Source organism: Podarcis bocagei (assembly GCF_964188305.1).
Source record: "Podarcis bocagei genome assembly, chromosome: 14".
In the NCBI taxonomy this organism is placed as follows: Eukaryota; Metazoa; Chordata; class Lepidosauria; order Squamata; family Lacertidae; genus Podarcis; species Podarcis bocagei.
The window spans coordinates 42,778,553-42,806,250 of NC_138139.1; the positions used below are offsets into that span (position 1 = coordinate 42,778,553).

General features: G+C 45.7%; 1 protein-coding gene across 1 annotated transcript; it reads left to right on the forward strand.

Moving 5' to 3' along the window:
• Positions 1–27,671, forward strand: ANKS4B (ankyrin repeat and sterile alpha motif domain containing 4B). Its single transcript, XM_081169642.1, has 2 exons — positions 1–515; positions 25,374–27,671. The coding sequence occupies exons 1-2, from the start codon at positions 352–354 to the stop codon at positions 26,455–26,457; spliced, it is 1,248 nt and encodes a 415-aa protein (XP_081025768.1). The 5' UTR covers positions 1–351; the 3' UTR covers positions 26,458–27,671.
• The last annotated feature ends 27 nt before the right edge of the window (positions 27,672–27,698 follow it).

Sequence of the window (27,698 nt, forward strand, 5' to 3'; positions counted from 1 at the left end):
GGCAGCGTCCTTTGTTAGGAGAGGCCTTCATTTATAACACAAATAGGCCTATTTCCCCTTGTCAAATGCTGAATAAAATGGAGTTGGATGGGGTGCCCTTACTCTGCACAGGCATTTGGGCATTGTGAGAACTACAGTGAACGTCCCTCAAGGTTATGACTGAGGAGATGACATTTTCAAGAACGATGCAAACAGGAGTGACCTTTGCTTCCTCATTTTTTTATCTCACCGCCCTGCTGCCTGTGGCTATTAATTAACTAGCTGTGTTTCCGGAAGCATTCAGCCATTGAATCCAACGGCTACACTGTGTGAGGGGGATTCTGCCTCAGACGGATCCTACCAGCGGGGAAGATGTCCACCCGGTACCACCAGGCAGCTGCCGACGGCAATCTGGACCTACTCAGAGAAGCCACCAGAAAAGACCTGAACACCTCAGACGCGGATGGGATGACACCGACTTTGCTGGTGGCTTACCATGGCAACCTGGAGGCTATGGAAATAATCTGCCGAAGAGGGTAAATTCAGAAGGCTTTCATAGATGCCACAATGTGTGTGGTTTGTTTGTTTTTTTAAAATCCTAAAACCTGCAGGGAGAGGGATGGGATAACAGGCAATAGGTTCTTTGTTTTAGAGCTGATCAGATTTCAGGGGATGAGGAGGGGAAGAAAGAAACCCCACCCTGAAGTTGTATCCCATGCTAGTCCTACACAGAGCAGACCTATTGAAATTAATGGGCCTTGATTTCAGTGATTCTAGTGTGAGTCGAACCTAGTTAGATACAACTTTTTGCCTTGTGTTTAAGACATAAAGGAGTCTGTTGGTGGTGCTGTCAGTTTGAGCTACCTGCTTGGTGGTGGAAGCCATGGCAGAGCCTTTTTAGTGGTGGTTCCTCATTTGTGGAACGCCCTCTCTACTGAGGTGTGTCTGTTTCCCTCATTTAGCACTTCTAGGGGGAATTTCTTTTTTTAAACAAAAATCCTATTTACCCAGGCACATAGGCGCCGACTCCATGGGGTTTGAGGGGGCTCGAGCCCCCTCAAAAAAATTTTTGGGGGGGCTCAGCCCCCCCAATAATCTCGGGCGGGCGCCCTTCCAGCAGAGCGCCGCCGCCGTCCCCCGCCTCCTCCCCACCTGCTCCTTCGCCAGCCAGCCAGCCGCGCGCCCTAATCGGAGAGCCCCGGCCGGAAATCCCGTGAGAACAGGGGAATCCCGACTGGCCACACCTCCCAGCCAGCCAATCGGCTGGCTGGGGGGCGTGGCTTGCCCTATTTAGGGCCGGAGCCACTTTATTTGCATATTCATGAGCTTATTTATTATTCATGAGCTTTCCCGGGCCCCCCCCCCCAATATTTTTTCTAAGTCCGCGTCTCTGCCCAGGCATTTGATGGATGAAAGATTCTTGGCAACCTTGGAATTATCAGTTCTGAGAGCTGGTGATCCTTTTAGAAGGTAAACTGTCTTTAGGAGTGTTTAATTGTATTCTTTCATCATTTACATGTTTGCCACTGTGGGCTCCTTTGGAAATAATAAATAATAACAGCAGCAGCAACCTAAGTAAAGCCTGCTGGGTAAGGCCAATGACCCATTGAGTCCAGCATCCTGTTCTCACAGTGGCCAACCAGATGTCAATAACACTCCCTCCTTCAGTGGTTTCTATTTGCTGGTATTCAAAGCAGTGGCGTAGCGTGGGGGGTGCAGGGGGGGCCGGCCGCACCGGGCGCAACATCTGGGGGTTAGGGTTAGGGGGCGCAAATCCACGGGTTAGGGGGCGCAAATCCATGCAAATCCAAATTACTTGCCTTGCCCCGGGTGCTGACAACCCACGCTATGCCACTGATTCAAAGGCATTACTATTTCTGATCGTGGAAGCAGACCATAGCCACCATGACTAGTGGCCACTGATATTTGTGTGCTCCATTAATTTCTCTAATTCTCTTATAAAGCAATCCAAGTTGGTGGCCATCATGGGCCTCCTGTGGGTTTGAATTCTGTGTTTAACTTGTCACTGTGTGAATAAGGACTTCTGTTCATCTGTCCTGGATCTTCCAATGTTTGGCTTCATGAGAGGTCCATGAAGTCTGGGGTTAGGAGACAGGGAGAAAAACTTTTCTCCATCCACTTTCTCCCATTTCATGCATAATTTTATAAGCTTCCTTCAGGTCACCTCTTATTCCCCTTTTCTCTAAGCTTAAAAGCCCCAAACACTGTAAGCTTTGCTTATAGATGGATTCGCTCCACCCTCTTGATCATTTTGGTTGCCCTTTTTTCCTGAACCTTTTCCAACTCCACAATAACCAGAGCAGGTCCCAGGTTCTCAGTGGACTTCCTGCAGGGGTGTGGGCACTCAACACATGCCTAACCATCCTGACCCTTGAGGAAAGAAGGCATCATTTTGTAGAGCCAGGGTGCATGCAGAAATACTGAAGAAGGTTAGAAGAAAGGGCCATAGCTCAGTGGTAACACATCTGCTTTGCATCCAGAAGGTCTCTGGTGCAGTTCTCCAGTTGTCAGGTTTAGCACTTCTGTCACACAAGACATGGAAAGCTGACAGTTTTACTAATTGAGGAATATTTAGCAATAACAGGCTTTCAGAGGTCCAAGATCCCACAGCTCATTCCTCACTGTTGGAGTCAGTTGACTCGACTGGCTTCTAGCTCCTCCCAAGGTCCTCCTCCGCTTCCTGCTGGTCTTCCTTTGTTCTAATCGCTTGCTCTGCCTCCTGCTTCTTGGAGACTCAGGTGCAGCCAATTTCTCCTTCTCAGGAGCTGAATCCAACCCCCTCCTACCACCTGCCTCCTACTTCTGCATCTAATGTAAGTTTGCTGCGAAAACTTACAGGCAGCATTCCAAAGCGAGAAGGGCTTCTCTCACTTGCGTTGTGTGAAAGAATCAAGTTCCTGTTTTCCTCTGCCTCTTCCTTCCCCCCTGCAGACTCCTCTCTGCCGGCCATGTCCCTGACACCAGTTCAACCCTACCTGGAACCCTGGAGAACCCTGCGCACAGTCTATGTAGACAAAACTCTGCTAGATGGTCCCATGATCTGACTCAGAAATAATAATAATGATAAATAATAATTTATTATTTATACCCTGCCCATCTGGCTGGTCTTCCACAGCCACTCTGGGCAGATTTCAACAAAATATTAAAATACAGTAATGCATCAAACATTAAAAGCTTCCCTAAACAGGACTGCCTTCAGACGTCTTCTAAAAGTCTGGTAGTTGTTGTTCTCTTTGACATCTGGTGGCAGGGCGTTCCACAGGACGGGTGCCACTACCAAGAAGGCCCTCTGCCTGGTTCCCTGTAACTTGGCTTCTCGCAGTGAGGGAACCGCCAGCAGGCCCTTGGTGCTGGACCTCAGTGTCCCTGCAGAACGATGGGGGTGGAGACGCTCCTTCAGATATACTGGACCGAGGCCGTTTAGGGCTTTAAAGGTCAGGTTCCTAGAATCATAGAGTTGGAAAGGACCCTAAGACTCATCTAGTACAATCCCCTGCAATGCAGGAATCTGCAACCATCCGGGGATCAAACCTGTGACCTTGCCGTTATCAGCACCAAGCTCTAAGCAACTGAGGTAACCTGGGCCACACCAGAACCATGGCTAGGAGAAAGTGGGGTGTATGTGGTGAGCGTTCTTCCTGAACACTGAAAGGAATGCTCCCAACAAGGAAACCTGTTTAACTCAGAGGTTTCCAGCCCAAAGAATTCAGAACATGGAAGACAATAATTTCTGTAGACTCAAAATTGCTTGTAGACTTCGAAATGGATTGAACAGAATTGAACCAGGCTTATTATATATATATATATTATATATATATATATAATATATATGTAGGTTTTGGTGTCTTCGGGTGTCTTCCCGTGTAAGAGTTGGGGTGTCTAGGCGACGTTTCGACGAGGTCTCACTCGTCATCTTCAGGCTGGTGCTTTCGGCTTCTTGTTACTAGAACAGAGCAGGATCTCAGTGTTTGAGTTCCTATAAATACTGTTGAGGGGGTGTGGTGTATAGCCTCCAACGTTCTGGGCAGAGAGGAAGTTCCTAGGTTAATGTGCCTTTTCTTCTTTTGTTCATTAATTACTTGAGGGATATCTTGAGTGATTACTTGAGTGATATTCTGAGTACCACTTAGGAGGGTCATTAGGTGTGGATTAGTTGCTAAAGCTTTCGTGTCTTGACCTCTTGACCTTGTGAAGAGTTTTTCTGAGAAGATGGCTGTACTGCATTTAGTTGTGCTCTGGCTTGGCTTCGTGTATAGGGGCGAGCTGTGGTTTTGTGCCCTGTGCCAGCCAGATCTGTGTAGGGATTGCAGGGGGGTGCAGCATCCGGAGGTGCCACTATGGTTTGGCTACTGGATGGTGTCTGTAATTTATCTGTGGAGAGGGTCTGGGTTTGGGTCTGGTGTGGTTGATTGGAGATGGCGTTCTGTGTGCCTCTGGTTCTGGTGTCGGTTTTTGTGGGGAGGGCTAATTTCCAGATGTCTGGCAGGCGGGACGTGTCGTCACGCTTGTTCATGTTGTGAGGGTGTTTCTCTATCTCGATGGCTTCCATGATTATTCTCTTGTGGTGATGTTCCATGTTAAAGAGCAATTTGGAATCTGCAAAATTAATTTCGTGTCCTGTTTCTTTCATGTGTTGGTAAAGAGAGGAAGTTTTTTCTTCTTTTTTGACGGCATTCTTGTGTTCTGCGATACGTGCATTTATTCGTCTGTTTGTTTGTCCAATGTACGTGGCTGGGCAGACTTTGCAGGGTATTTCATAGACCCCTTGGTTTTCTAACTGGATTTTATCTTTTGGGTTTCTGAGGATATTGGCTATTTTTTGGTTGGTGCAAAAGTAATAAGAAGCCGAAAGCACCAGCCTGAAGATGACGAGTGAGACCTCGTCGAAACGTCGCCTAGACACCCCAACTCTTACACGGGAAGACACCCGAAGACACCAAAACCTACATTCCTGTACCCGTGAAAATCTACGAAAGCATATAATATATATATATATATATATATATATATTTGCTTTCGTAGATTTTCACGGGTACAGGAATGTAGGTTTTGGTGTCTTCGGGTGTCTTCCCGTGTAAGAGTTGGGGTGTCTAGGCGACGTTTCGACGAGGTCTCACTCGTCATCTTCAGGCTGGTGCTTTCGGCTTCTTGTTACTAGAACAGAGCAGGATCTCAGTGTTTGAGTTCCTATAAATACTGTTGAGGGGGTGTGGTGTATGGCCTCCAACGTTCTGGGCAGATAGGAAGTTCCTAGGTTAATGTGCCTTTTCTTCTTTTGTTCATTAATTACTTGAGGGATATCTTGAGTGATTACTTGAGTGATATTCTGAGTACCACTTAGGAGGGTCATTAGGTGTGGATTAGTTGCTAAAGCTTTCGTGTCTTGACCTCTTGACCTTGTGAAGAGTTTTTCTGAGAAGTTGGCTGTACTGCACTTAGTTGTGCTCTGGCTTGGCTTCGTGTATAGGGGCGAGCTGTGGTTTTGTGCCCTGTGCCAGCCAGATCTGTGTAGGGATTGCAGGGGGGTGCAGCATCCGGAGGTGCCACTATGGTTTGGCTACTGGATGGTGTCTGTAATTTATCTGTGGAGAGGGTCTGGGTTTGGGTCTGGTGTGGTTGATTCCATAAACACAATATCAAAACAGCCTTTTGCACCAACCAAAAAATAGCCAATATCCTCAGAAACCCAAAAGATAAAATCCAGTTAGAAAACCAAGGGGTCTATGAAATACCCTGCAAAGTCTGCCCAGCCACGTACATTGGACAAACAAACAGACGAATAAATGCACGTATCGCAGAACACAAGAATGCCGTCAAAAAAGAAGAAAAAAACTTCCTCTCTTTACCAACACATGAAAGAAACAGGACACGAAATTAATTTTGCAGATTCCAAATTGCTCTTTAACATGGAACATCACCACAAGAGAATAATCATGGAAGCCATCGAGATAGAGAAACACCCTCACAACATGAACAAGCGTGACGACACGTCCCGCCTGCCAGACATCTGGAAATTAGCCCTCCCCACAAAAACCGACACCAGAACCAGAGGCACACAGAACACAATCTCCAATCAACCACACCAGACCCAAACCCAGACCCTCTCCACAGATAAATTACAGACACCATCCAGTAGCCAAACCATAGTGGCACCTCCGGATGCTGCACCCCCCTGCAATCCCTACACAGATCTGGCTGGCACAGGGCACAAAACCACAGCTCGCCCCTATACACGAAGCCAAGCCAGAGCACAACTAAGTGCAGTACAGCCAACTTCTCAGAAAAACTCTTCACAAGGTCAAGAGGTCAAGACACGAAAGCTTTAGCAACTAATCCACACCTAATGACCCTCCTAAGTGGTACTCAGAATATCACTCAAGTAATCACTCAAGATATCCCTCAAGTAATTAATGAACAAAAGAAGAAAAGGCACATTAACCTAGGAACTTCCTATCTGCCCAGAACGTTGGAGGCCATACACCACACCCCCTCAACAGTATTTATAGGAACTCAAACACTGAGATCCTGCTCTGTTCTAGTAACAAGAAGCCGAAAGCACCAGCCTGAAGATGACGAGTGAGACCTCGTCGAAACGTCGCCTAGACACCCCAACTCTTACACGGGAAGACACCCGAAGACACCAAAACCTACATATATATATATATATATATATACCAAATGGATTGAACAGAATTGAACCAGGCTTATTATATATATATATATATATATATATATATATATATATATATATATACATATATACAGAGACCCCTTCATGGATCACTGCCTTGCCGTGGCGAAGGGGCTTGAAGAACTCAGAGAAGCTATGAACTATGCCGAGCAGGGCACCCAAGATGAACAGGCCATAGTGGAGAGTTTTGACCAAACGTGATCCACCTGGAGTAGGAACTGGCAAGCCACTCCAGTATCCCTGCCAAGAAAACTCCATGGACAAAGACAACAGACATATAAAAGTTATGACGCTGGAAGATGAGCCCCTCAGGTCGGAAGGTGTCCAACATGCTACTGGGGAAGAGCGGAGGACAAGTACAAGTAGATCCAGAGCTGATGAAGCGGCTGGGCCAAAGCCGAAAGGACGCTCAGTTGTGGATATGCATGGAAGCGAAAGGAAAGTCCAATGCTGTAAAGAAAAATATTGCATAGGAACCTGGAATGTAAGAACCATGAACCTGGGTAAGTTGGATGTGGTCAAAAATGAGATGGCAAGAATAAATATTGACATCCTGGGCATCAGTGAGCTAAAATGGACGGGAATGGGCAAATTCAGTTCGGATGACTATCATATCTACTACTGTGGGCAAGAAACCCGTAAAAGAAATGGAGTGGCCCTCATAGTCAACAAAAGAGTGGCGAAAGCTGTACTGGGATGCAGTCTCAAAAATGATAGAATGATCTCGATACGAATCCAAGGCAGACCTTTTAACATCACAGTAATCCAAGTTTATGCACCAACTACTGGTGCTGAAGAAACTGAAATTGACCAATTCTATGAAGACTTACAAGACCTTATAGAAGTGACACCAAAGAAGGATGTTCTGCTCATTATAGGGGATTGGAATGCTAAAGTAGGGAATCAAGAGATAAAAGGAACAACTGGCAAGTTTGGCCTTGGAGATCAAAACGAAGCAGGGCAAAGGCTAATAGAGTTCTGTCAAGAGAACAAGCTGGTCATCACAAACACGCTTTTCCAACAACACAAGAGACGACTCTACACATGGACATCCCCAGATGGGCAACATCGAAATCAGATTGATTATATTCTCTGCAGCCAAAGATGGAGAAGCTCTATACAGTCAGCAAAAACAAGACCTGGAGCTGACTGTGGCTCAGATCATCAGCTTCTTATAGCAAAATTCAAGCTTAAACTGAAGAAAGTAGGAAAAACCACTGGACAGGTAAGATACAATCTAAACCAAATCCCTTATGAATACACAGTGGAAGTGAGGAACAGGTTTAAGGATTTAGATTTGCTGGACAGAGTGCCTGAAGAACTATGGGTGGAGGCTCGCAACATTATACAGGAGGCAGCAACTAAAACCATCCCAATGAAAAAGAAATGCAAGAAAGCAAAGTGGCTGTCCAACGAGGCCTTACAAATAGCGGGGGAGAGAAGGCAAGCAAAATGCGAAGGAGATAGTGAAAGATACAGGAAATTGAATGCAGATTTCCAAAGAATAGCAAGGAGAGACAAGAAGGCCTTCTTAAACGAGCAATGCAAAGAAATAGAGGAGAGCAACAGAATGGGAAGAACCAGAGATCTGTTCAAGAAAATCGGAAATATGAAAGGAACATTCCGTACAAAGATTACCATAATAAAGGACAAAAGTGGTAAAGACCTAACTGAAGCAGAAGACATCAAGAAGAGGTGGCAAGAATACACAGAGGAATTATACCAGAATGATATGGATGTCTCGTACACCCCAGGTAGTGTGGTTGCTGACCTTGAGCCAGACATCCTGGAGAGTGAAGTCAAATGGGCCTTAGAAAGCACTGCAAATAACAAGGCCAGTGGAAGTGATGGTATTCCAGCTGAACTGTTTAAAATTTTAAAAGATGATGCTGTTAAGGTGCTACACTCAATATGCCAGCAAGTTTGGAAAACTCAGCAGTGGCCAGAGGATTGGAGAAGATCAGTCTACATCCCAATCCCAAAGAAAGGCAGTGCCAAAGAATGCTCCAACTACCGCACAATTTCACTCATTTCACATGCTAGCAAGGTTATGCTTAAAATTCTACAAGGAAGGCTCAAGCAGTATGTGGACCGAGAACTCCCAGAAGTGCAAGCTGGATTTAGAAGAGGCAGAGGAACCAGAGACCAAATTGCAAACATGCGCTGGATTATGGAGAAAGCTAGAGAGTTCCAGAAAGACATCTACTTCTGCTTCATTGACTATGCAAAAGCCTTTGACTGTGTTGACCACAGCAAACTATGGCAAGTTCTTAAAGAAATGGGAGTGCCTGATCACCTCATCTGTCTCCTGAGAAATCTCTATGTGGGACAAGAAGCTACAGTTAGAACTGGATATGGAACAACTGATTGGTTCCAAATTGGGAAAGGAGTACGGCAAGGATGTATATTGTCTCCCTGCTTATTTAACTTATATGCAGAATTCATCATGCGAAAGGCTGGGCTGGATGAATCCAAGGCCGGAATTAAGATTGCCGGAAGAAATATCAACAACCTCAGATATGCAGATGACACAACCTTGATGGCAGAAAGTGAAGAGGAATTAAAGAACCTTTTAATGAGGGTGAAAGAGGAGAGCGCAAAATATGGTCTGAAGCTCAACATCAAAAAAACGAAGATCATGGCCACTGGGCCCATCACCTCCTGGCAAATAGAAGGGGAAGAAATGGAGGCAGTGAGAGATTTTACATTCTTGGGCTCCATGATCAGTGCAGATGGTGACAGCAGTCACGAAATTAAAAGACGCCTGCTCCTTGGGAGAAAGGCGATGGCAAACCTAGACAACATCTTAAAAAGCAGAGACATCACCTTGCCAACAAAGGTCCGTATAGTAAAAGCCATGGTTTTCCCAGTAGTGATGTATGGAAGTGAGAGCTGGACCATAAAGAAGGCTGATCGCCGAAGAATTGATGCTTTTGAATTATGGTGCTGGAGGAGACTCTTGAGAGTCCCATGGACTGCAAGAAGATCAAACCTCTCCATTCTGAAGGAAATCAGCCCTGAGCGCTCACTGGAAGGACAGATCGTGAAGCTGAGGCTCCAATACTTTGGCCACCTCATGAGAAGAGAAGACTCCCTGGAAAAGACCCTGATGTTGGGAAAGATGGAGGGCACAAGGAGAAGGGGACGACAGAGAACGAGATGGTTGGATGGTGTTCGTGAAGCTACCAGCATGAGTTTGATCAAACTGCGGGAGGCAGTGGAGGACAGAAGTGCCTGGCGTGCTCTGGTCCATGGGGTCACGAAGAGTCGGACACGACTAAACGACTAAACAACAACAAATATACAGAGAGAGAGAGAGAGAGAGAGAGAGAGAGAGAGAGAGAGAGAGAGAGAATACCTGCAATAATGCCTTTAGCACTGACATGTGTTTGTGGGAGACATAGGTGATCGAAATCCAGTTAAGAAGCAATCTTCTTCTAATTAGATTCACACAAAGGTACCTCAACCACTGCTTTGTAGCCTGTATTCATCTCTTTCAATCTGCTAGGGTTGGAATCTGCGTCAGTGCGTTAAACTGCTGTCTTGAACTTCCACAATGAAGGGCTGTCTGAACGGGGGAGATGAATATGGATTTTTGGACACATGTTGAATTGTTCAACGGGCCCAATGAGGAGGATAAGTATCAACAAGGAGGCAATGATAGTATGAGTTGGCGTGGACCCCAAGGGTCATGTAGTCCAACCCCCAGCAATGCAGGAATCTCAACACATGGTCTCCCATCCCATTTGAAACCATACCACACCCTGCTTAGCTTTGCAAATGTGCTAACAGTTTTATTGCTGCATCACCAAGAACGGAACCCTCCAGCTTCCTTTTTATGTGTTAGCCCCAGTTTTTAAAATACTCGTAAAATACATTATTGTTATTTATTTCATTTATGAATTGCCTCCTATGAGGCATCTCAAAGCGATTTCACAACCCAATAAAAATCTGTATGAAACAATTGCATATACAGTGGTACCTCGGGTTACATACGCTTCAGGTTACATACGCTTCAGGTTACAGACTCTGCTAACCCAGAAATAGTGCTTCAGGTTAAGAACTTTGCTTCAGGATGAGAACAGAAATCATGCTCCGGCGGCGCAGCAGCAGCGGGAGGCCCCATTAGCTAAAGTGGTGCTTCAGGTTAAGAACAGTTTCAGGTTAAGTACGGACCTCCGGAACGAATTAAGTACTTAACCCGAGGTACCACTGTATAAAACAGTTAAAAACTGTTATGCATACAAAAACAGATTAAGAAGTTACATGTATAAAAACAATTTCAAATCCAATAAGGATATTGACTGAGGGCCGTAGTACTGGGGGGGGGGGGGTGTCTGTGTAGAATAAAAGACTGCTTTGAGCTATGCTGAAATAATGCATAAAGCGAGGGAGGCTCAAGCCTAGGAGGCAACAGAGGCAGTTTTAGGGTAGTGTGACTGGTTCACCTGCAGTGTTGTGCTGAGGGGTGTTGTGCTGAGGGGGCGCCACAACAGTGCAGTGTAGAACAGAGGATGAGAGGTGGGAGGCACCAAATGTTGCACATTGTGTCACTGAAATTTGACAGCCCACTGGGGACAAATGTACCCCTCTGTCCAGCACTTGGGACTGTCCTCAGGCCACAACTTCCCCACCCAACCACAAGCCTCACTTGTCCTGCTTTGCGTCCTCCTGACGTAATTTTGTCGGGCTGGAATGTGCCCTTGAATTGTAACAGTGCCTCTTGCTTGCCTAGTTAGAAATATGACTCTTGCTCATCCGCAATGCAGTTCACAATGCAAAAGCAACGGCAGATCCATTTAAAGGACATCAGATGCGCATTTAAAGAACATGATCCCTCCTCTGGAAAAAAAAGAAAGAATCACAAGAACTGTAGTTTTGCTCTCACAGAGCTCCAGTTCCCAGCCCCTCTGACAAAATTCAGTTCCCAAGATTTGGGGGGGGGGGGAGAATCTTGTGTGTTGAATGTGCTTTAAATGTATGGTATGCCCTTACATGTGTAGATCCACCTGCTTTTTGCCTCTGAATCCACCGGTCAGTGCTGTTGTGCATTTTAAAGTGTATGCAGGAAAATACATCTTCAGCTGCATGTAAGCTTTATTTGTGCACATACAATCAGTGATCACTGGAGAGTCTCAGAAAAAGAGAACTCCAAATTCTCTGATGGAAAGCAGGTATACTTACAGGAAAACATTCTCTACAGCATCAGGGTCAGATAAAAACTACGGTAAGCTTCTAATAGGTTCAATTCCTCTTTTTTATATGGGGAGGGAACTTGTCTCCTTCCCAGTTCCTAAACAGATGATATTAGGAGCAGAATACAAATCCCAGGAAGTCCAACTCCTGTTATGCTTATCAGTAAAAGCTCATTTGGCATGTTGGCCCCAGAAAGTTGTTCACAACAGAATGTGGCCCTCAATTCCTCACTGCTGGCTTAGAGTGTTAGAACAGAAGGCAAACTTCAAGTATAGAAAGATAAAGCATTTCTTAGTTCCTGGTTTGGGGTGTGGCTTGCTCTTTCATATGCTATGTTTTATTGCCCATAAAAGCAACCTTTAAACAGTACAATTGCTTATCCTAAATTTACAGCCTAGTAAAATGAATTATTACTCCACAGACTTCACTAATGAAAAAAGGAACCAAGGCTTGTCATTACTGAGGTGGTCAAACTATATAGCCTGCTTGGGCTATACCACTTTGAACTGGTTGGGCGGGATGTCACATGATGAAATGTTCCCCTATGCCAGGGATTCCCAAACTGCGGTCTATGGACCACCAGTGGTCTGCAAACGTCATTCAGGTGGTCCATGGTGAGCCTGTTAAAATGCAGTTTAAAACCATGTAGTGTCTAGCACAGTGCATTATAATGACTGCAAGAGGCGGAAAGATCATGACGTGGTCAGCAAATGTCAAGTGGTCCATTGGAGAGCAGCAGGAATTGGAATCCACTCTTCAGTGCAAAATAACATTTTGAGGAAAGGCCATCGCCAAGTGGCAGAGCATGCTTTGCATGCAGAAGGTCCCAGGTACCATCCCCAGTATCTCCAGGTAGGGCTGGGAAAGACTCCCTCAAAACCTGAAGAGCCACTGTAACTCAGCACTCATCCAGACTTCCTTTTGCACAGCATGTTCCAGGCACAACTCTGTGCTTTAAAGCTGCGTGTTGGAGTGGTTTTGTTTTTTGCTTTGGTCTCAGTGCTTTCCCCAGGAAAACACATCTTTTGCCCCTGAATCACAGCAAAAGCCCAGTTGCATTTGCTCCGATTCAATGGTAAAAGGTGGGTTTCCCCGGGGAAAACCGCAGGACAAAAACCAAAAAAAAAAGCCACTGCTCAGACATGGAGCTTTAAAGCCTAAGAAAAGTGGCACAAAAGGAAGTCTGGATGAGCCCTTAGTGTAGACAGCAATGAGCTAGATTTTCAAAATAATGTTGCATGCCACTTCAATCTCAGAGCAGTGCAAGATTCCAGGGGCTCCAGGCGTTCACCCATGGCTCATGTTTCCTTTTGGAAATGAGGCACAGCGGAGACTGTGCTGTCTTTAGGATGTATGGTTTATTTGCACATATACATACATACACACACACACACACACACACACACACACACACACATACAACCTGAGCCTATGATGGAGGGGCTCACAGCATTAACACACCAAGGTGGTTTTGCTTCTTCCATGGCCACAGTCTTGGATGCCAGCAGAAACCAGCCATTACGCTCCCTAGAGCCATCCGACGCAGAGTCCCTGCTTTCTTAATGTCTTATCACCTTGCTTTTGTTAAATTAGTGACTCATACTTAGTGGCCATTTTCATGCTGAGCTGGCTGTTCCGGCAATTGAATCCCAGCTGGAGCTGGGGATTCTGGGGGCTTGATTAAATTCTAACACTTACTAAATCCAGGAATTATGGGGAATCTGGCACCCCCAAAGCCTTTGTTCTCCATCACAAAGGCAAATCCTAAATCTCAACGAGCGAAACTATCATTTAAAAAATGGGTCATCTTCCTGACTTGTGACTGATCACATTAAATTATCTAAGAGACAAACTCAATAAAAGTTTGTGCCTGGTCTGGATTTTATATAAAACCCTTTGGTATAAGACAACAGATGCCCTGCAGCTTATGTTGGAGAACATTGAATCACCGTGACCTGGACTGCAGGGAAACCTATTTGCACAGAAAGGCCCTTAATTTCACTGACGTCAATAGGTGTAAAATGAGATTTTAACAGTTTAGCTTAACCCAGTTATGGGTAAACTCATGAGAAGCTATATAGTAGGCCTATGCCTGCATACAAAGCAATCAAAGCTCATTAGAAATAATACTTAGCATCTGTGTAGCGCTTTCAAGTGTTCACATGCTTCATGTGCATTATCTATCTGCAATCCTTACAACAACCCTGTCAGGTAGCATTATTGTCACCCATATTGCTCAGAGAGTGGCTTGCCTAGTGAGTTCATGGCAGAAGCAAGATCCAAACCGTTGGTTGTGGTATTTGTAGCTTACAACATGATCCAGTATAAATCTACTCAGAAGTTAATCCCACTGAGTTCTATGAAACTTTCTTCCCAGCCAAGTGTGACTGTGACTCTGATGCCTTACACAAGATCAGTCCTCCTAAAACGATTTAGTTCAGCAATTCCCCAACTGCTTTCCTCTACAGAGCACTTGAACGTTGTTGAGAGTTTTGGTGGAGCACTTAATCATTTTTCTGCCTGTTGTAGCAACTGCAGTACTCTGCGCTAGGTGATTTGCAATTGCATTTTTATTGCTTCTGTTTCTTGAATTGTATTATATTGTATTGCAATAACAATGTACTTTGCCCTGAGTTGCTTAGGCAGCATCCACATGGCACTTTCACGACCTTTCCCTAACTGTTAATTCCACATTACATTTGAGCACAAACACTTGTGCTCATTGCATTTGAGCACAAACACAACATAAAAGGCACTTCTGAAACTATAGTGGAATACCTGCACAAGTTTAGCAACCATTTCCATATTATTTGCAGGTGGGGTGTGTGTGGGGGGGGGGGTTTGGAAGCAAATAACACTGAAATTAGCACATAACTTGCACACTATGGTTCCAGAACATAAACACAAAATGCATTATAAAATCAAGAACGAAAGCAAAACAAACCAATAACACCACCCCATAAGAGGGAAGGACAGTTAAACTAGTATACATACCTATGTTGCCTGACCCCCGATTATAGGTGGCATCCCACTAAATTCTACTCAGAGAAACCCATTAAAATGAATGAGAATGACCAACTGAGGCCTATTAATATAAGTGGGTTGCACTGAGCAGAACTTGGCAGGATGTAATCCCCCGTGGTGAGCTAGGGAAGGTAGATGTGATGGCATTGAGTGTTCTTTCCAGTTCGGTGACTCTGTAATTGTATGATTGCAAGATTGGGGTCCAGGCAAGAGTCTGCTAAAGCAGTTGGACAGGAGTTTACCCAAATAGTTGCACGTGTCTCCTTTGTCCAGAAGATTGTCAGATTGCTATCAATAGCTGCCTTTTGAATGACTGGAAAATTCCTGACAAGGGGGAGATCTTCCCCTGCATCCAAGCAGAGGATGTTTCAGACCGGGGTGTGTGTGTGTGTAAAGCACAGGGGATCTTGAGCCAGGCTGAGGATAGGCAGAGAGATGAAGCTTTGGGACAAACAGTATTTACTGATGCTGTCTGTCTGTCTGCCTGCCTGCCTGCCTGCCTGAGTATTTACAATAAAACAATGAACAGGATGGTGATACAATGACTACTGCAATTGACACAAGATAATATCACCAAGGCAACTATCTGTAAACAAACAATAAACATCCATAAAAATGGCAAATAGTTTCTTTCCCAAAACAGAAAGAGGATGATGTCCTTTAGTTTGTTAAACCTCCTTTAACAAACTGAAGGACATCATTCTCTTTTTATGGTCCTCCTGATGGAAACATGCCGATGGGGATAGATATACCCCTGCTTTAAGTCATTTACATATTGTATATTACTTACTACAAGGTTTGATGACTAAGCTCTTTAGCAACAAAACATCGGATTACCGGAACTACATCCAAACACGGAACCACTGGTATATCACAAGTGGATTCTCTATTACTATGTTTGCAATTGTTCAAGATAAAATCTATTTTGGAAAGAGAAGAAATGAGCACTGAACCACTGATGTATTACAAGTGAACTCTTTATTTATTGTGTTTGCTATTAAGATAAAACCTATTTGGGAAAGAAACTACTTTTGCTGTGGCACCCCAAAACGGGACGTTCTGATTTTATCGGGACAGTTGAGGGGTCTGGGATACGCTCTGAATATGTGGTATATATTCAGCTCCAGTTGAAGACAAGTAATGCCTTCTGTGCAAATGTTTGAAAAACTTCTCAAGAGCAAATACAGTTGGGAGAACAAAGAGCTCGGGGGAAATAGATGAGTTCTATCAGAATTCAATAGCAAAGCATTAAAGTTAAGTATATAGAGGCAGGATGTGCTTCATCTTACTGAATTTACAAGAGGCTGCCATGGATACAGCCACTGAATGTAAGTCTCAACAATTTATATTCAGAGAGGGAAACCTGCAGATAAGGTTGCCCATTGTGCCAAAGTCGGGGAAACAGAGATTGTAATTGAATGTATAGCTTGTGGTTCGAGGACCCGACCCCCGTGTGGTGAAATAAAGACACAAGGACACGTGATATATGGTTAATGGGCAAGAAAAGGCCACAACTTTATTGGTTACAGCAATGGAAAAGGTATTGGCTTAGGCATTGGACGATGGGTTATTCAACCAGTAGGTGGAGCCTGTCGATGCTGATCCGACTCTAGGCTCACCCCTGTTGTCACCGAGGGTCGTGCGAAGGCCTCCCGCCAAGCAGGCATCGGACGGATACACGACCCCCAGATTCCTTTAACGGAATACCCCTAAAAAATTGAAGGCATAGGCGATGGCCACACCTAGCACTTCGACACACCACAACACATTATTCCAATGCCTAACCTACCCACCAATACCGCAAAAAGTTGTGACGATTGCTACGAGGTAGGCGAAAAAACCAAATAGCCTAGTGCCAAGTGGAAAAACTCCTACCAGGCCCCCCAAGCAACCGGGGCGACCAACCTAAGGTCCATAGCAAGGCCAAAAAACCTAAGCCCTGACTAATAGGGAGTGGAGGGTGGGTGACTTCCCGAAGAGGCGACGACGGAGAATGAGGCCGGGGATAGGCTGTCGCTGCAGCAAAAGCTGCTGAACACGCCCCCTCAGTGGCACCTGGTTGGGTGGCCCTCCGAGGGGGCGTGAGCGCCAGCCAGGTGAGCTGGAGGCAGGGGGCTACGCCCCCTGCTAGGCGGGGCTCAGGCTCCCGACCACAACCCCTCCCCTCTCTTTCAGGGAGGAGAGTCTTTGTGGTTCGAGGATCCGACCCCCGTGTGGTGAAATAAAGACACAAGGACACGTGATATATGGTTAATGGGCAAGAAAAGGCCACAACTTTATTGGTTACAGCAATGGAAAAGGTATTGGCTTAGGCATTGGACGATGGGTTATTCAACCAGTAGGTGGAGCCTGTCGATGCTGATCCGACTCTAGGCTCACCCCTGTTGTCACCGAGGGTCGTGCGAAGGCCTCCCGCCAAGCAGGCATCGGACGGATACACGACCCCCAGATTCCTTTAACGGAATACCCCTAAAAAATTGAAGGCATAGGCGATGGCCACACCTAGCACTTCGACACACCACAACACATTATTCCAATGCCTAACCGCCACCCGAGCCAAAGGCTCGCCGCCAATACCCTCACTGCTGCAACCAATCCCAGATGCTTTTGCTGACACTAGCTAGCCAAATGTCGCTCCCCAAGTCCGATAAGTGGACACCATCATTCCGGTATAGCGCTTGGTCGCTAATACGAATACGATCATGCCGGATGACACGGCCAGACATAAAGCGCACCCAACGGGCTACCGCCCGATTTACGAGTTTCCTGGTATAGCGCTTGGTCGCTAATACGAATACGATCATGCCGGATGACACGGCCAGACATAAAGCGCACCCAACGGGCTACCGCCCGATTTACGAGTTTCCTGGTTCTTTCAATGGCCAAACAATTTTGCGCTCCGCGCCACTCGAGTCTTTTCAGGAAGGAGGACCAGAACACCATCGTTCTGGGGCACAAGGCTGCCAAAGTATTCAAGTCTCTTTTAATGCTCCCCAATAAGTCCACACTCTTTCTGCTGGTTAGGTCATTCTCTCCCAACTGTATCACGATGGCGTCGGGAGGGCCACAATTGGCTACTTTCTCCCGGAGCAAGGGCATCAGCTCCTCCCATCGCATGCCTCTTCTCGCAAACCAGGAAACTCGGACATCATTTGGGAGGCCAAGGTTAAGTGCCAGGCCGCAACTTGCTGCACGTACGCGGGCCCAATGAACAATACTGTGGCCGCAGATCCACACATTTCTTCTGAGCAACACTAGGAGTAAAGACAGAAAGACGGCAGGTGAGTGGGGCCCAGCGACTGGAGGCGTACTAGCGAATGTAAGACTTATAAGCATTTGATCTCCAACGGCCCATTTCTTTGATCCTATCCGCCGGTAGCCCTAAGTGCGCAGCCGTGGTTGCGGCACCAATCCTAAAAGAGTGAGCAGCGTACTCCTGGGCAGATAGCCCACAGGCCTCAATCGCCTTGCGCAGCACCCTGGTGAATTGGTATCTCGACATGGGCGACCCATCCTCGTGAATCAAAAACGGACCTGGGCCAGGTGGCCTAAGGTCGAGATACCGCCTAGTGTCCTTTACCGGACATGGGCCCTGCTGTGTTGACGCTGAGAGTTTGACCAGGACACCCTTGCCAGCCTGATCGGTCTTGGACTGTCGTATGAGCACTGACACAGAAGAGCTAGACAGCTGCACATCCTCGCACTGGAGTCCGCGGTTTGAACCCCGTGCACTAACTTCAAACACAACCTCCCCAACCCTTAGTGCGCCGAAAAAGGCGATAGAATATGCCGCAGAAAAAAGGCGTGCTTCGAACCTGGACCAGCAAATCAACCTGAGTTTTTTGCGAATTTGGGACAACAACCCGTAGGAAATCGGCTTACGGCCTTCGTCCCTGGGAGGCTGTAACCTGCTCCAACCCTCAATAGCCCTACGTATCATGAAGTCGCTACACGGGTCATGAGCAAATGTAGCTTTTGAAAAGAAACTGATAGCTGCTACATGAATCTTTAAAGTTTTTGGGGCACGTCCCAAGTCGTCGAGATGCGAAAGATACTGTAAAACGTCGTCTGTGGTGGGAGGCACATTATATGAGAGCCCGGATAACCTAAACCTGAAACCCATGAAATCACTCCAGGCCTTCTTGTATGACCTGAGCGTAGAAGGTGCTACGGACGCTAATACTCCCTGTATCACTTTGCGTCTCCAACGTTCCACAGGTACTCCGGAAAGGGTTCGGGCAACTGTTGTGCTCCAGGTGCAAGCGACCGGAAGCGAGGAATCTGGAATCGAGACAAGGCATCGGCTATATCATTATTGGCTCCAGGTACAAATTTGGCTGAAAATATTATATTGTACTCAAGGCAACGGAGGACGAAGGCCCACAAAAGGGAGGAAACCCTCTCAGACCGAGATGACTGTCTGGCAAGAATGTTCACCACCGCCAGGTTGTCGGTCCTGAAGCACACACGGTGGTCCCGGAACTCCTCCGTCCAAATGTGAACGGCCACCACTATAGGAAAGAACTCAAGAAAGGTGAGATCCCGTGTGATGGCCTGGCCTAACCAAGCCATCGGCCAACGCTGAGCACACCAACGCCCCTTGAAGTACAGGCCGAAGCCTATGGATCCGGCCGCGTCCGATTGTACCTGGAAGTCTGAGGACAGATTTAAAACGTCCTGCCATAGAGATACCCCATTGTAATTTTCTAGGAAGGCCAGGAAGTCACTGCATGGATCGGAGAACGTGACCGTAGCAAAGAAGCTAATGGCGGCTACATGTATTTTTAATGTTTTAGGTGTGCGCCCTAGTTCATCAAGGTGTGAAAGGTATTGCAAAAACGTCATTGGTGGTGGGAGGTGCGCTAGCAGAAAGCCCCGAAGATCCAAACCTGAAGCCCAAGAAATCGCACCAGGCCTTCTTGTAAGACCTGAGGGTGGAGGGTGCGACAGACGCTAATACTCCCTTAATCATCAGCGTCCCCTAAAGAATAAACTGAAGCCCAAGGACCCAGCGGCATCAGTGAACCTGGCAATTTGAGGACAGGTTGAGGATTTCCTGCCATAAGGAGACTACATTGAAGCGTTGCAGAAACGTGATCCAAATCTCAAGGTCTGTCTTAACTGATTTTGGGAGTCTTACCCTGTGGTGCGGTTTGTTTGTTTGTTTTTGTTATTTTATTTTATTTTTAAGGTTAGATATGCACATAGGCCCCAAGCCTCATTTTGTATCATGACTTTTAAACTTCTGATTTGTTTCTGAGTCACTTGGTGCTCTCTGTGCTGAATCTGAAGGGGGCTGACACACAGACTAGTTGAATGTGGATGTCCATTCTGCACTGTATCATAGTATAGTACAGTGATTATAGAATATCTGCTTGAGTATATGTTTTCATCATGTGTAAAACTCATAATGAATAAACAAATAGTTCTATATTGTGATCAAGTAACTCCTAGAACAAAATTGTAAGTTTTTGCTTCAGAAAACCAGTTGCTTCTATCCAACATCCTGTTGCCAATGTAGCTAAAATTTTAGCACTTTTGATTGTTAGCTGATAACACGGTTGTTAGTATGACAAGAGATTGGTGGGATGCTCTCCTACAGATTTCCCAAAACTGTTGTACTACAGACACAGCCAGGACATTCCAGAACACTTCTATCTGGTACTGTAAATGTCAGGTTTGAGTTTCACTCAAGCTAGAAAAAACTGCTACATATGCAACATGTTCTAGAAGATTGCCAAAGGTGAGCTCTTGGCCAAAGCGTTAACCACTTCAGTGAAGTGTTATTTCTCACCAAACTAGCAATTTGTTTACTAACTATACATGTTCCCTAATATAGTTAAAGCATTGAAATTATGTGATTTCGCCTGTTGGGCTTAAAGGCTTACTAGATTATAGGACTAAGGACTAAATCATTATTGTACTTCTTTGCAATTTTGCCCACAGCTGCCCTGCTAATTGGGAGAACAGGAAATGGATCTGGAACACTTCAAAGCAGTATCATTGCTCCCATGTGTCTTCCTGTTTGAGCTGTCATTTTGTTAAAGCTGTGGTCTTGCTCTTGTAGTTGATCTGGGAGAAAAAGGCAGGTTACCCAGGGGAAAAAATAAATAAATAAATAAATAAATAAATAAATAAATAAATAAATAAAAAATAATTCCTGTATGAGGTGTTATGGAATGATACATTTTGTAGCTGCCCGTTGGGTGAGGCGAGCGTCCTTCCCCTTACTGACTTCTGATTAGGAGAGTCCTTCGCGGTTAAGGAGCCACTACTGGGATTCTGCAACCCTCTGAGAAACCCTTCCAAAGATAGGATGCTGCACTTCCGTCCGGATGGATAGACAAGAGGTTGAGGAGAGGAGAAAGCTGAATTGAAGAAAATGCTAGACCCAGAAGGACTTTATCGATGGTTCCCTGCTGTGGGGGCTCGTCTGGAACTAGAGTGGTGGAAGCCCTGACCTCCCCAAAAGGGCCGCTTCCCTTTGTAACACGCTGTGGCTGGGTGAGCCCCCACACATCTCTCACACTCATGCGGGTACTTACAAGACTGCCTTTGGCATTGCCCTTTATTGAATTACCAGCACACCTTACGTTTTAAATCCTTTCTAAGGCCCAGCTTTCCAGTGCGATACACCTCTGATGGCTTCTTCTCGACATACGGGCTAACTGCCAGATGCTAATAGCGGCGGCCTCCCCAGAAAGGGCGTAAGCCATTCTGACTCATCATCACTGGCTGATGAGGTGCCTGATTCTGGAAGCTGGACCCTGGGCTGCTTATTCTGCAAAGAACTAGAAGAACTGGAAGCAACCGGGTTATTGATACGGGCCGGCAGTCTCCATGCAGGCGCCCTGGTGCAGTTCTCAAAGTCGGCGAGCAAGCCTGAGACCTAGTTTGCACAGCCGCCGTTCCTGTCTGAGGGCTTGGGCCTGCACCTGGGTAGTTTAAAGGCTGGCCACTGGTTTGCAAAACAAGGAAGTAAGAAACGCAAGGCAAATTGAACTAAAGAATAGCTAAGAGAAAGCGCTATTCATAGTCAACAATGAATGATCTGAAGGCATTAAGGAACTGCGAAATGGGTTTGGGTTTATTATTATGACGGTTGACAACTGCAGTGTGTGCTGGTACTGCACCCGTGCCTGCTCTGTGCACTAGAAAAATGTGCCTACTATTTATTTTGTCACTTATTATTATTATTATTATTATTATTATTATTATTATTATTATTTTATTTAATTTTTATTCATTTATTTATATTTTAATATTAATTATTATTATTATTTTATTTATTATTTATAATTATAATTATTTATTTATTGTTATTATTAATTATTTATATTTTGAATTTATTTTATTTTATTACTTTATTTTATTATTGTTGTTATTTTTTAATTAGTATTAATATCATCACTCGATTAATAACTTAACTGTAATTAAATGCTAGTATACAATTATTGTGCATCAATAAAGTTCAGAGTACTGTTGAGGGATTAATTATTAATCGATAGTATCTCAATTAATAGCCAATGGATTTATAGCTATGAGTAGGAATTACTATTATCAGTTGCTCTGCGTAACTGCTGACAAAATGAACAAGCTATACGTCACTTAACTGCACTGCAGCAGCGCTCAACTACATATTAGCACCTGGCTCCAAGGAACAATACCATACACAGAGCAACCCCAACTGCAGTCAGCCAGAATTAGAAGATAGTTGCCTATAATAAGAGTTGCCCCTTTTAAATGATAGGCAAATCTAGGCACAAAGCATTGCCAAGTAATCAAACAGAATTGAAAATAACTGCTTACAAGGAGATGCTCAGAAGCTGCAGCCAAATTAAGAGAAAAGGAAATCAATGAGATTCCAGGCCCACACCAGCGGCCCTCAGAAAAGGAGGGGTGGGGTTGCTCTTAATATCCCACTGCTGGGGAAACTTCTTTGAAACAAAGGAAACTTTGCCAAACAAAGAAAAATAAATCTTTGCCCACAAGGTCGGCTCAATATCAGTTGATTGAAATAAGGGTACTTAAACAGACAAAAGACTGCAATTGGTCAAACTGCTGGATAGTTAAACTGACAATGCAACTAGAGCTGCTGAAAGAGCAGAGAGTTGAAAAACCTGTCTGGCAACTGTGATGACTCTGGCAAGAAGCAAAGGGAACTCCCAAGACCCCGATGTATCTCCTGAAAGGGTGGGGGGGAGGGAGGGAGGATGGGTGGAGGGAGGAGGAAAGCGTGGGGGGGAGTTGGGAGGGGTGAGGGGTGGGGGGAGTAAAATGAACATGCTGGGCAAGGAAGTTTTTGAAGAAAAGGAAAATAGCTGTCCTTTACAGTGAGCCAAAAAGAAATGGAAATATAAACCGTGGGTTAACCTGGACTTTTCAGTAAGGTACTATAAGCCGAAAACTTTTGTTGTTGTTGTGTAAAAGTGGTTTTCTTTAGGGAGCCTGTACTGGCAAGTGAAGCCAGTGACAAGAACCAGGCAAAGGCACACCCTCAAAGGTTTTAAACGTATAGACATGGAGTGCTGAGGAATGGTTCCCTGATCAGAAAACCCTGAGTTGTCTACCCCAAGCCCTGCCCTATTTCTTCCCCCAAACATCAAGCGAAGGGGGGGTGACTTAGAGAAACCAAGAGGGGTGAGGTTTAAGCGCACAGTCTATTCCAAGCCCCGGCAGCCTTTAAAATTTTTCAGGGGGCTCCCGCTTCAAGTGCTACCAATGGAAGGGATGGCAGGGTAAATTAAACCCACACTAGAAGAGTAATAAATAAATAAACGGCAGGCACAATAAACAGCAAGCACAAACACACGCTGCAAGCACACACACACACACACAACTTAAAATTAGAGAGGAAGAGGAAAGGGAACCCTGAGGATCATCTAGTCCAACCCAAGCAATGCAGAAATATTCAGCTGTCCCAAACAGGGATCGAACTTGCAACCTAGGCATTGTCAGTGCCATGCTCTAACCAACTGAGCTATCCAGGCTCTCAAGGACAATGGAGAGGGAAAACGCGCCAGCACACTGGCCAACAAATTAAAATGTAAGGCAAACCCACTCAGTCACCCAGACCAGCCATGCAATTGGACAGGTAAGGGCAATAGAGGGGAAAACGTACAAGCACCCTGGCCAAAAATTAAATAAAAACGCACTGCCACCAAGGCAGAGGCAGGGTAAGGAAAGCGAGGATACGAGGAAGAAAGAAAGACGGAGCCACACTCACACTCAGACCTCGCTGGGGGCATGTGCTGGGCAAGGGAACAAGCTGCAGCTTAAGAAAGGTTAATTCGCACTCAGGCTGCACAAACAAATCAGGCACCAGGAGTGGGGGGGAAATAGAAGGTTAAATGTAGGTTTTTACCCGGAAAAGAAGACACAGCAAGGCAAACCTGGCTGCCTGGGTTTTTAAAGTTAAAAGGCAAGCCAGGAACCAGGCAGCCTCCACACACACAGACCCCTCCCCCGACTCCAAACCTCATGGCTCTTCCCTGTGATAACTGAGATGACTCCTAGCTGATGACTCGCTGAGGGACTTCCCGAAGAGGCGACGACGGAGAATGAGGCCGGGGATAGGCTGTCGCTGCAGCAAAAGCTGCTGAACACGCCCCCTCAGTGGCACCTGGTTGGGTGGCCCTCCGAGGGGGCGTGAGCGCCAGCCAGGTGAGCTGGAGGCAGGGGGCTACGCCCCCTGCTAGGCGGGGCTCAGGCTCCCGACCACAACCCCTCCCCTCTCTTTCAGGGAGGAGAGTCTTTGCCCTTCCTCTTCAAGGAGCAAACACACCCACAGCAAAACTACTTTAAAAACAAGCATTCTAAAAACAGCTGAAAGAGTTACAGTCAAAACATTCTAAAAGGAGTTAAAAACATTTGGTCACCCTGTGATCTCAGGGTTCTCAGGATCAATCATCTTCAGCCATCAAATGCCTGGGCAAACAGGAATGCTTTCCCCTTCCTCCTGAAAGTCAGTAGCAAGACTCCTCTCACCAGGGTGGGCATTTCACAAACAGGGAACCACCACCAAAAAGGCCTTGTCACAAGTCAATGACAACCACACAACCCTCAGTGATTGTAGAGTTGAACCTGCTGATTGTAGTGTTGAACTAGCTATTTAAAATTTTATTTCAAAATATTTCTGGGCTGTTCCCAAGCAATGACCAGAATGGTTTAACCAGCCCTCTTCCCAGGAAACTCTGGGAATTTCAGCTCTGCAACAAAATAAAATGGGAATAAAGTGGCAAAAAATCCCCACACTTAGAAAAGTAGTTCAGCTAGGAATATGCTGGCCTAGAAGCTGTCTCCTTAGGTGTACTAATTTTCGCCTTGCAGGGAAGAATTCAAAAATGGTGCTCCCAGCTATAGTTTGAAGTAGTACCATCCATTCTACCTTATCATGTTGCCTTTGGAAAACTCCAGAGTTGAGTTCAATTGTCTGAGTCCTTCATGTTTTGTTTCTTTCCAGAGGTAACCCAGATAAGTGTGACATTTGGGGGAACACTCCCCTCCACCACGCTGCTGCGAATGGCCACATCCATTGCATAACATTCTTAATCAATTTTGGCGCCAATATCTTTGCCCTGGATAATGACATGCGTTCTCCTCTGGACGTGGCTGCCAGCAGGAACCAATACGAATGCGTCCGGATCCTCGACGCTGCCGCTACTGAGCAGAACCTCAAGAATCCCAAGAGAGTCTCTCAGCTCAAGACCCAGGCTCGGCGCAATGCAGAAAGGCAAATCCACGAATGCGAACTGCGTCAGGAGAAACATCAACACGAAATGGCCAGGAATTTCAGCAAAGGATCCATGCATTCGAAGAGGGGGACAGCCACCAGGACGAAAGTCTCCAGTTTCTTTGCATCCACTTCACTGGGCACGCTGCCCCAAAAGATGAAAGACACCTTCACACGAAGGATGAAAAACAAAGAGGAGAATCTCGATGGTCAAGAAGCAAATCCCCAAGAGGGAGGTACCCCAGCCGGACGAACTGCTGTGATGGATGTGTTCAATGAAGAAGACGAGGAAGACCTGACCAAGGACTTCCAAAGAAAAAATGGCATTTCTGAAGATGAAGACGAGTTGGGCCAAAGGTCCATCTTCCACCGGCCAGGTCTTGGCAACATTGTATTTAAAAACAACTTGCCCACCATGGGCAAAAACTTTGACGCGGTGATGCTCGAGAAAGAAGGCATCAGCTTCAAAATGCCCGATGAGTTGCTTCAGTTCAAAGAGCCTGAAGATGATGGTGGTGACGCAGATGCGGAGAACAATCCAGAAGAATCTTGGATCGAAGAGGAAATCAGGTGGGATGATGAGAAAGTGGAGACCACCCCCCTGGAGGTGTTTTTGGCGTCCCAGAACCTGAATGAATTCCTTCCCATCTTGATGAGGGAAAACATTGATTTAGAGGCCCTCGTGCTTTGCTCGGATGAAGACCTGCGGAGCATTCAGATGCAGCTGGGCCCAAGAAAGAAAATCCTTCATGCAGTTGACAGACGAATTCAGGCTCTAGCAAACCCGGGCAAGGCTGGGGATACGCTGTTATAAACCATGAAGTTCCTGCGTTGCAATAGCTCCACCAAAACCGCTGCAGGGTGCAGCTGTTGCAATGGTACTGCGCCCTGCAGGGTGTTAGATCAGGGGTGAGGAACCAGTAACCATTCATCTGTTGGACTCAAACTCCCTTCAGCATGGCCAGGGAGTTGCAGTCCAGCAACAGTTTGAAGGGACACAGCTTCCTCATTCAGTGTGTTTAGATTCTAGACGGCAGGGGATTGGAGCTTTTTGAAGCCGTGGTGCAACTTAACAGGTTCAACTGCAGTCTGCATGGTGATTGTTTTAGTGGCTCAGATACATGCATAGGACTGGTTTCTACAAGGGGACAGAGTACCGCCACTTCTGTGATCATAATAGCAATTAAGGTTTCTACAGGTGATCTTTATATGGAAAAGCGTCGCGTGAAGAGACAGGAGCAGAAGGAGGTCATATATGCGAATGAACCCCATATTATTATTGCTAATATTATTATTTATTAAATTTCTATGCTGCCCTTCATCCGAGGATCAGAGGGTGGTTTACAACACAAAAACACAAAGCTACATAGCATAGTAACAAACAAAAATAAAAGGCTGTAGATTGTTTAATTAGCCAAAGACCTGGGAGAAGAGGAATGTTTGTGGTACAAGTTCCAGAGTGGTTTAACACTCAGTCTTTCTTCCAAGGGAAATCAGGGAATTGTAGCTCTGTGAGAGGAAGGGGGATCTTCTAACAGCTGTTAACTTAACAGATTACACTCCCCATAATTCTTTGGGGGAAGCCATGACGGTTTCAAGTGGTATGATACTGTTTTAAATGTCTAGTGCTGGTGGGTCCTCACATTCCCATGCAGACTATTCTAATGTGAATGTGTTTGTTAACATGCACATCTATGTATTCTCCAAATCCTAGTGATGAAACTCTAAAATGACACCATCCATGCAGCCGCTAAAATAATTTCAGTCAACACAGAGAGGGTAAAGGTAGGTCGATTGATGTGTGCTGGCAGGTTTCAGGTTATATGCTTCTTTGAGCAAGTGCGCACAGCTTCCCTAGGGAAGCCCATTTTAAAACAAAGCAAGCATATATCTTCCCAGTACATGAAAATGAGATGTCATTCCATGTGACAGCCACTGTAATAACCAGCCTTTGTTCTCATGCAGTATATTTAAGATGGTGAAACCACCGCTGATTTATATCAGGCAAATAAAATTGGAAGTTACAAAGCTGCCTTTGGTCTGTCTAGTTGGTCT

What these genes read in the sequence shown, in the direction of transcription:
- ANKS4B (XM_081169642.1), top strand. Translation starts at nt 352, where the DNA reads ATGTCCACCCGGTACCACCAGGCAGCTGCCGACGGCAATCTGGACCTA. An exon ending in GAAATAATCTGCCGAAGAGG is followed by an intron (nt 516 to 25,373) that starts GTAAATTCAGAA and finishes GTTTCTTTCCAG; the next exon opens with AGGTAACCCAGATAAGTGTG.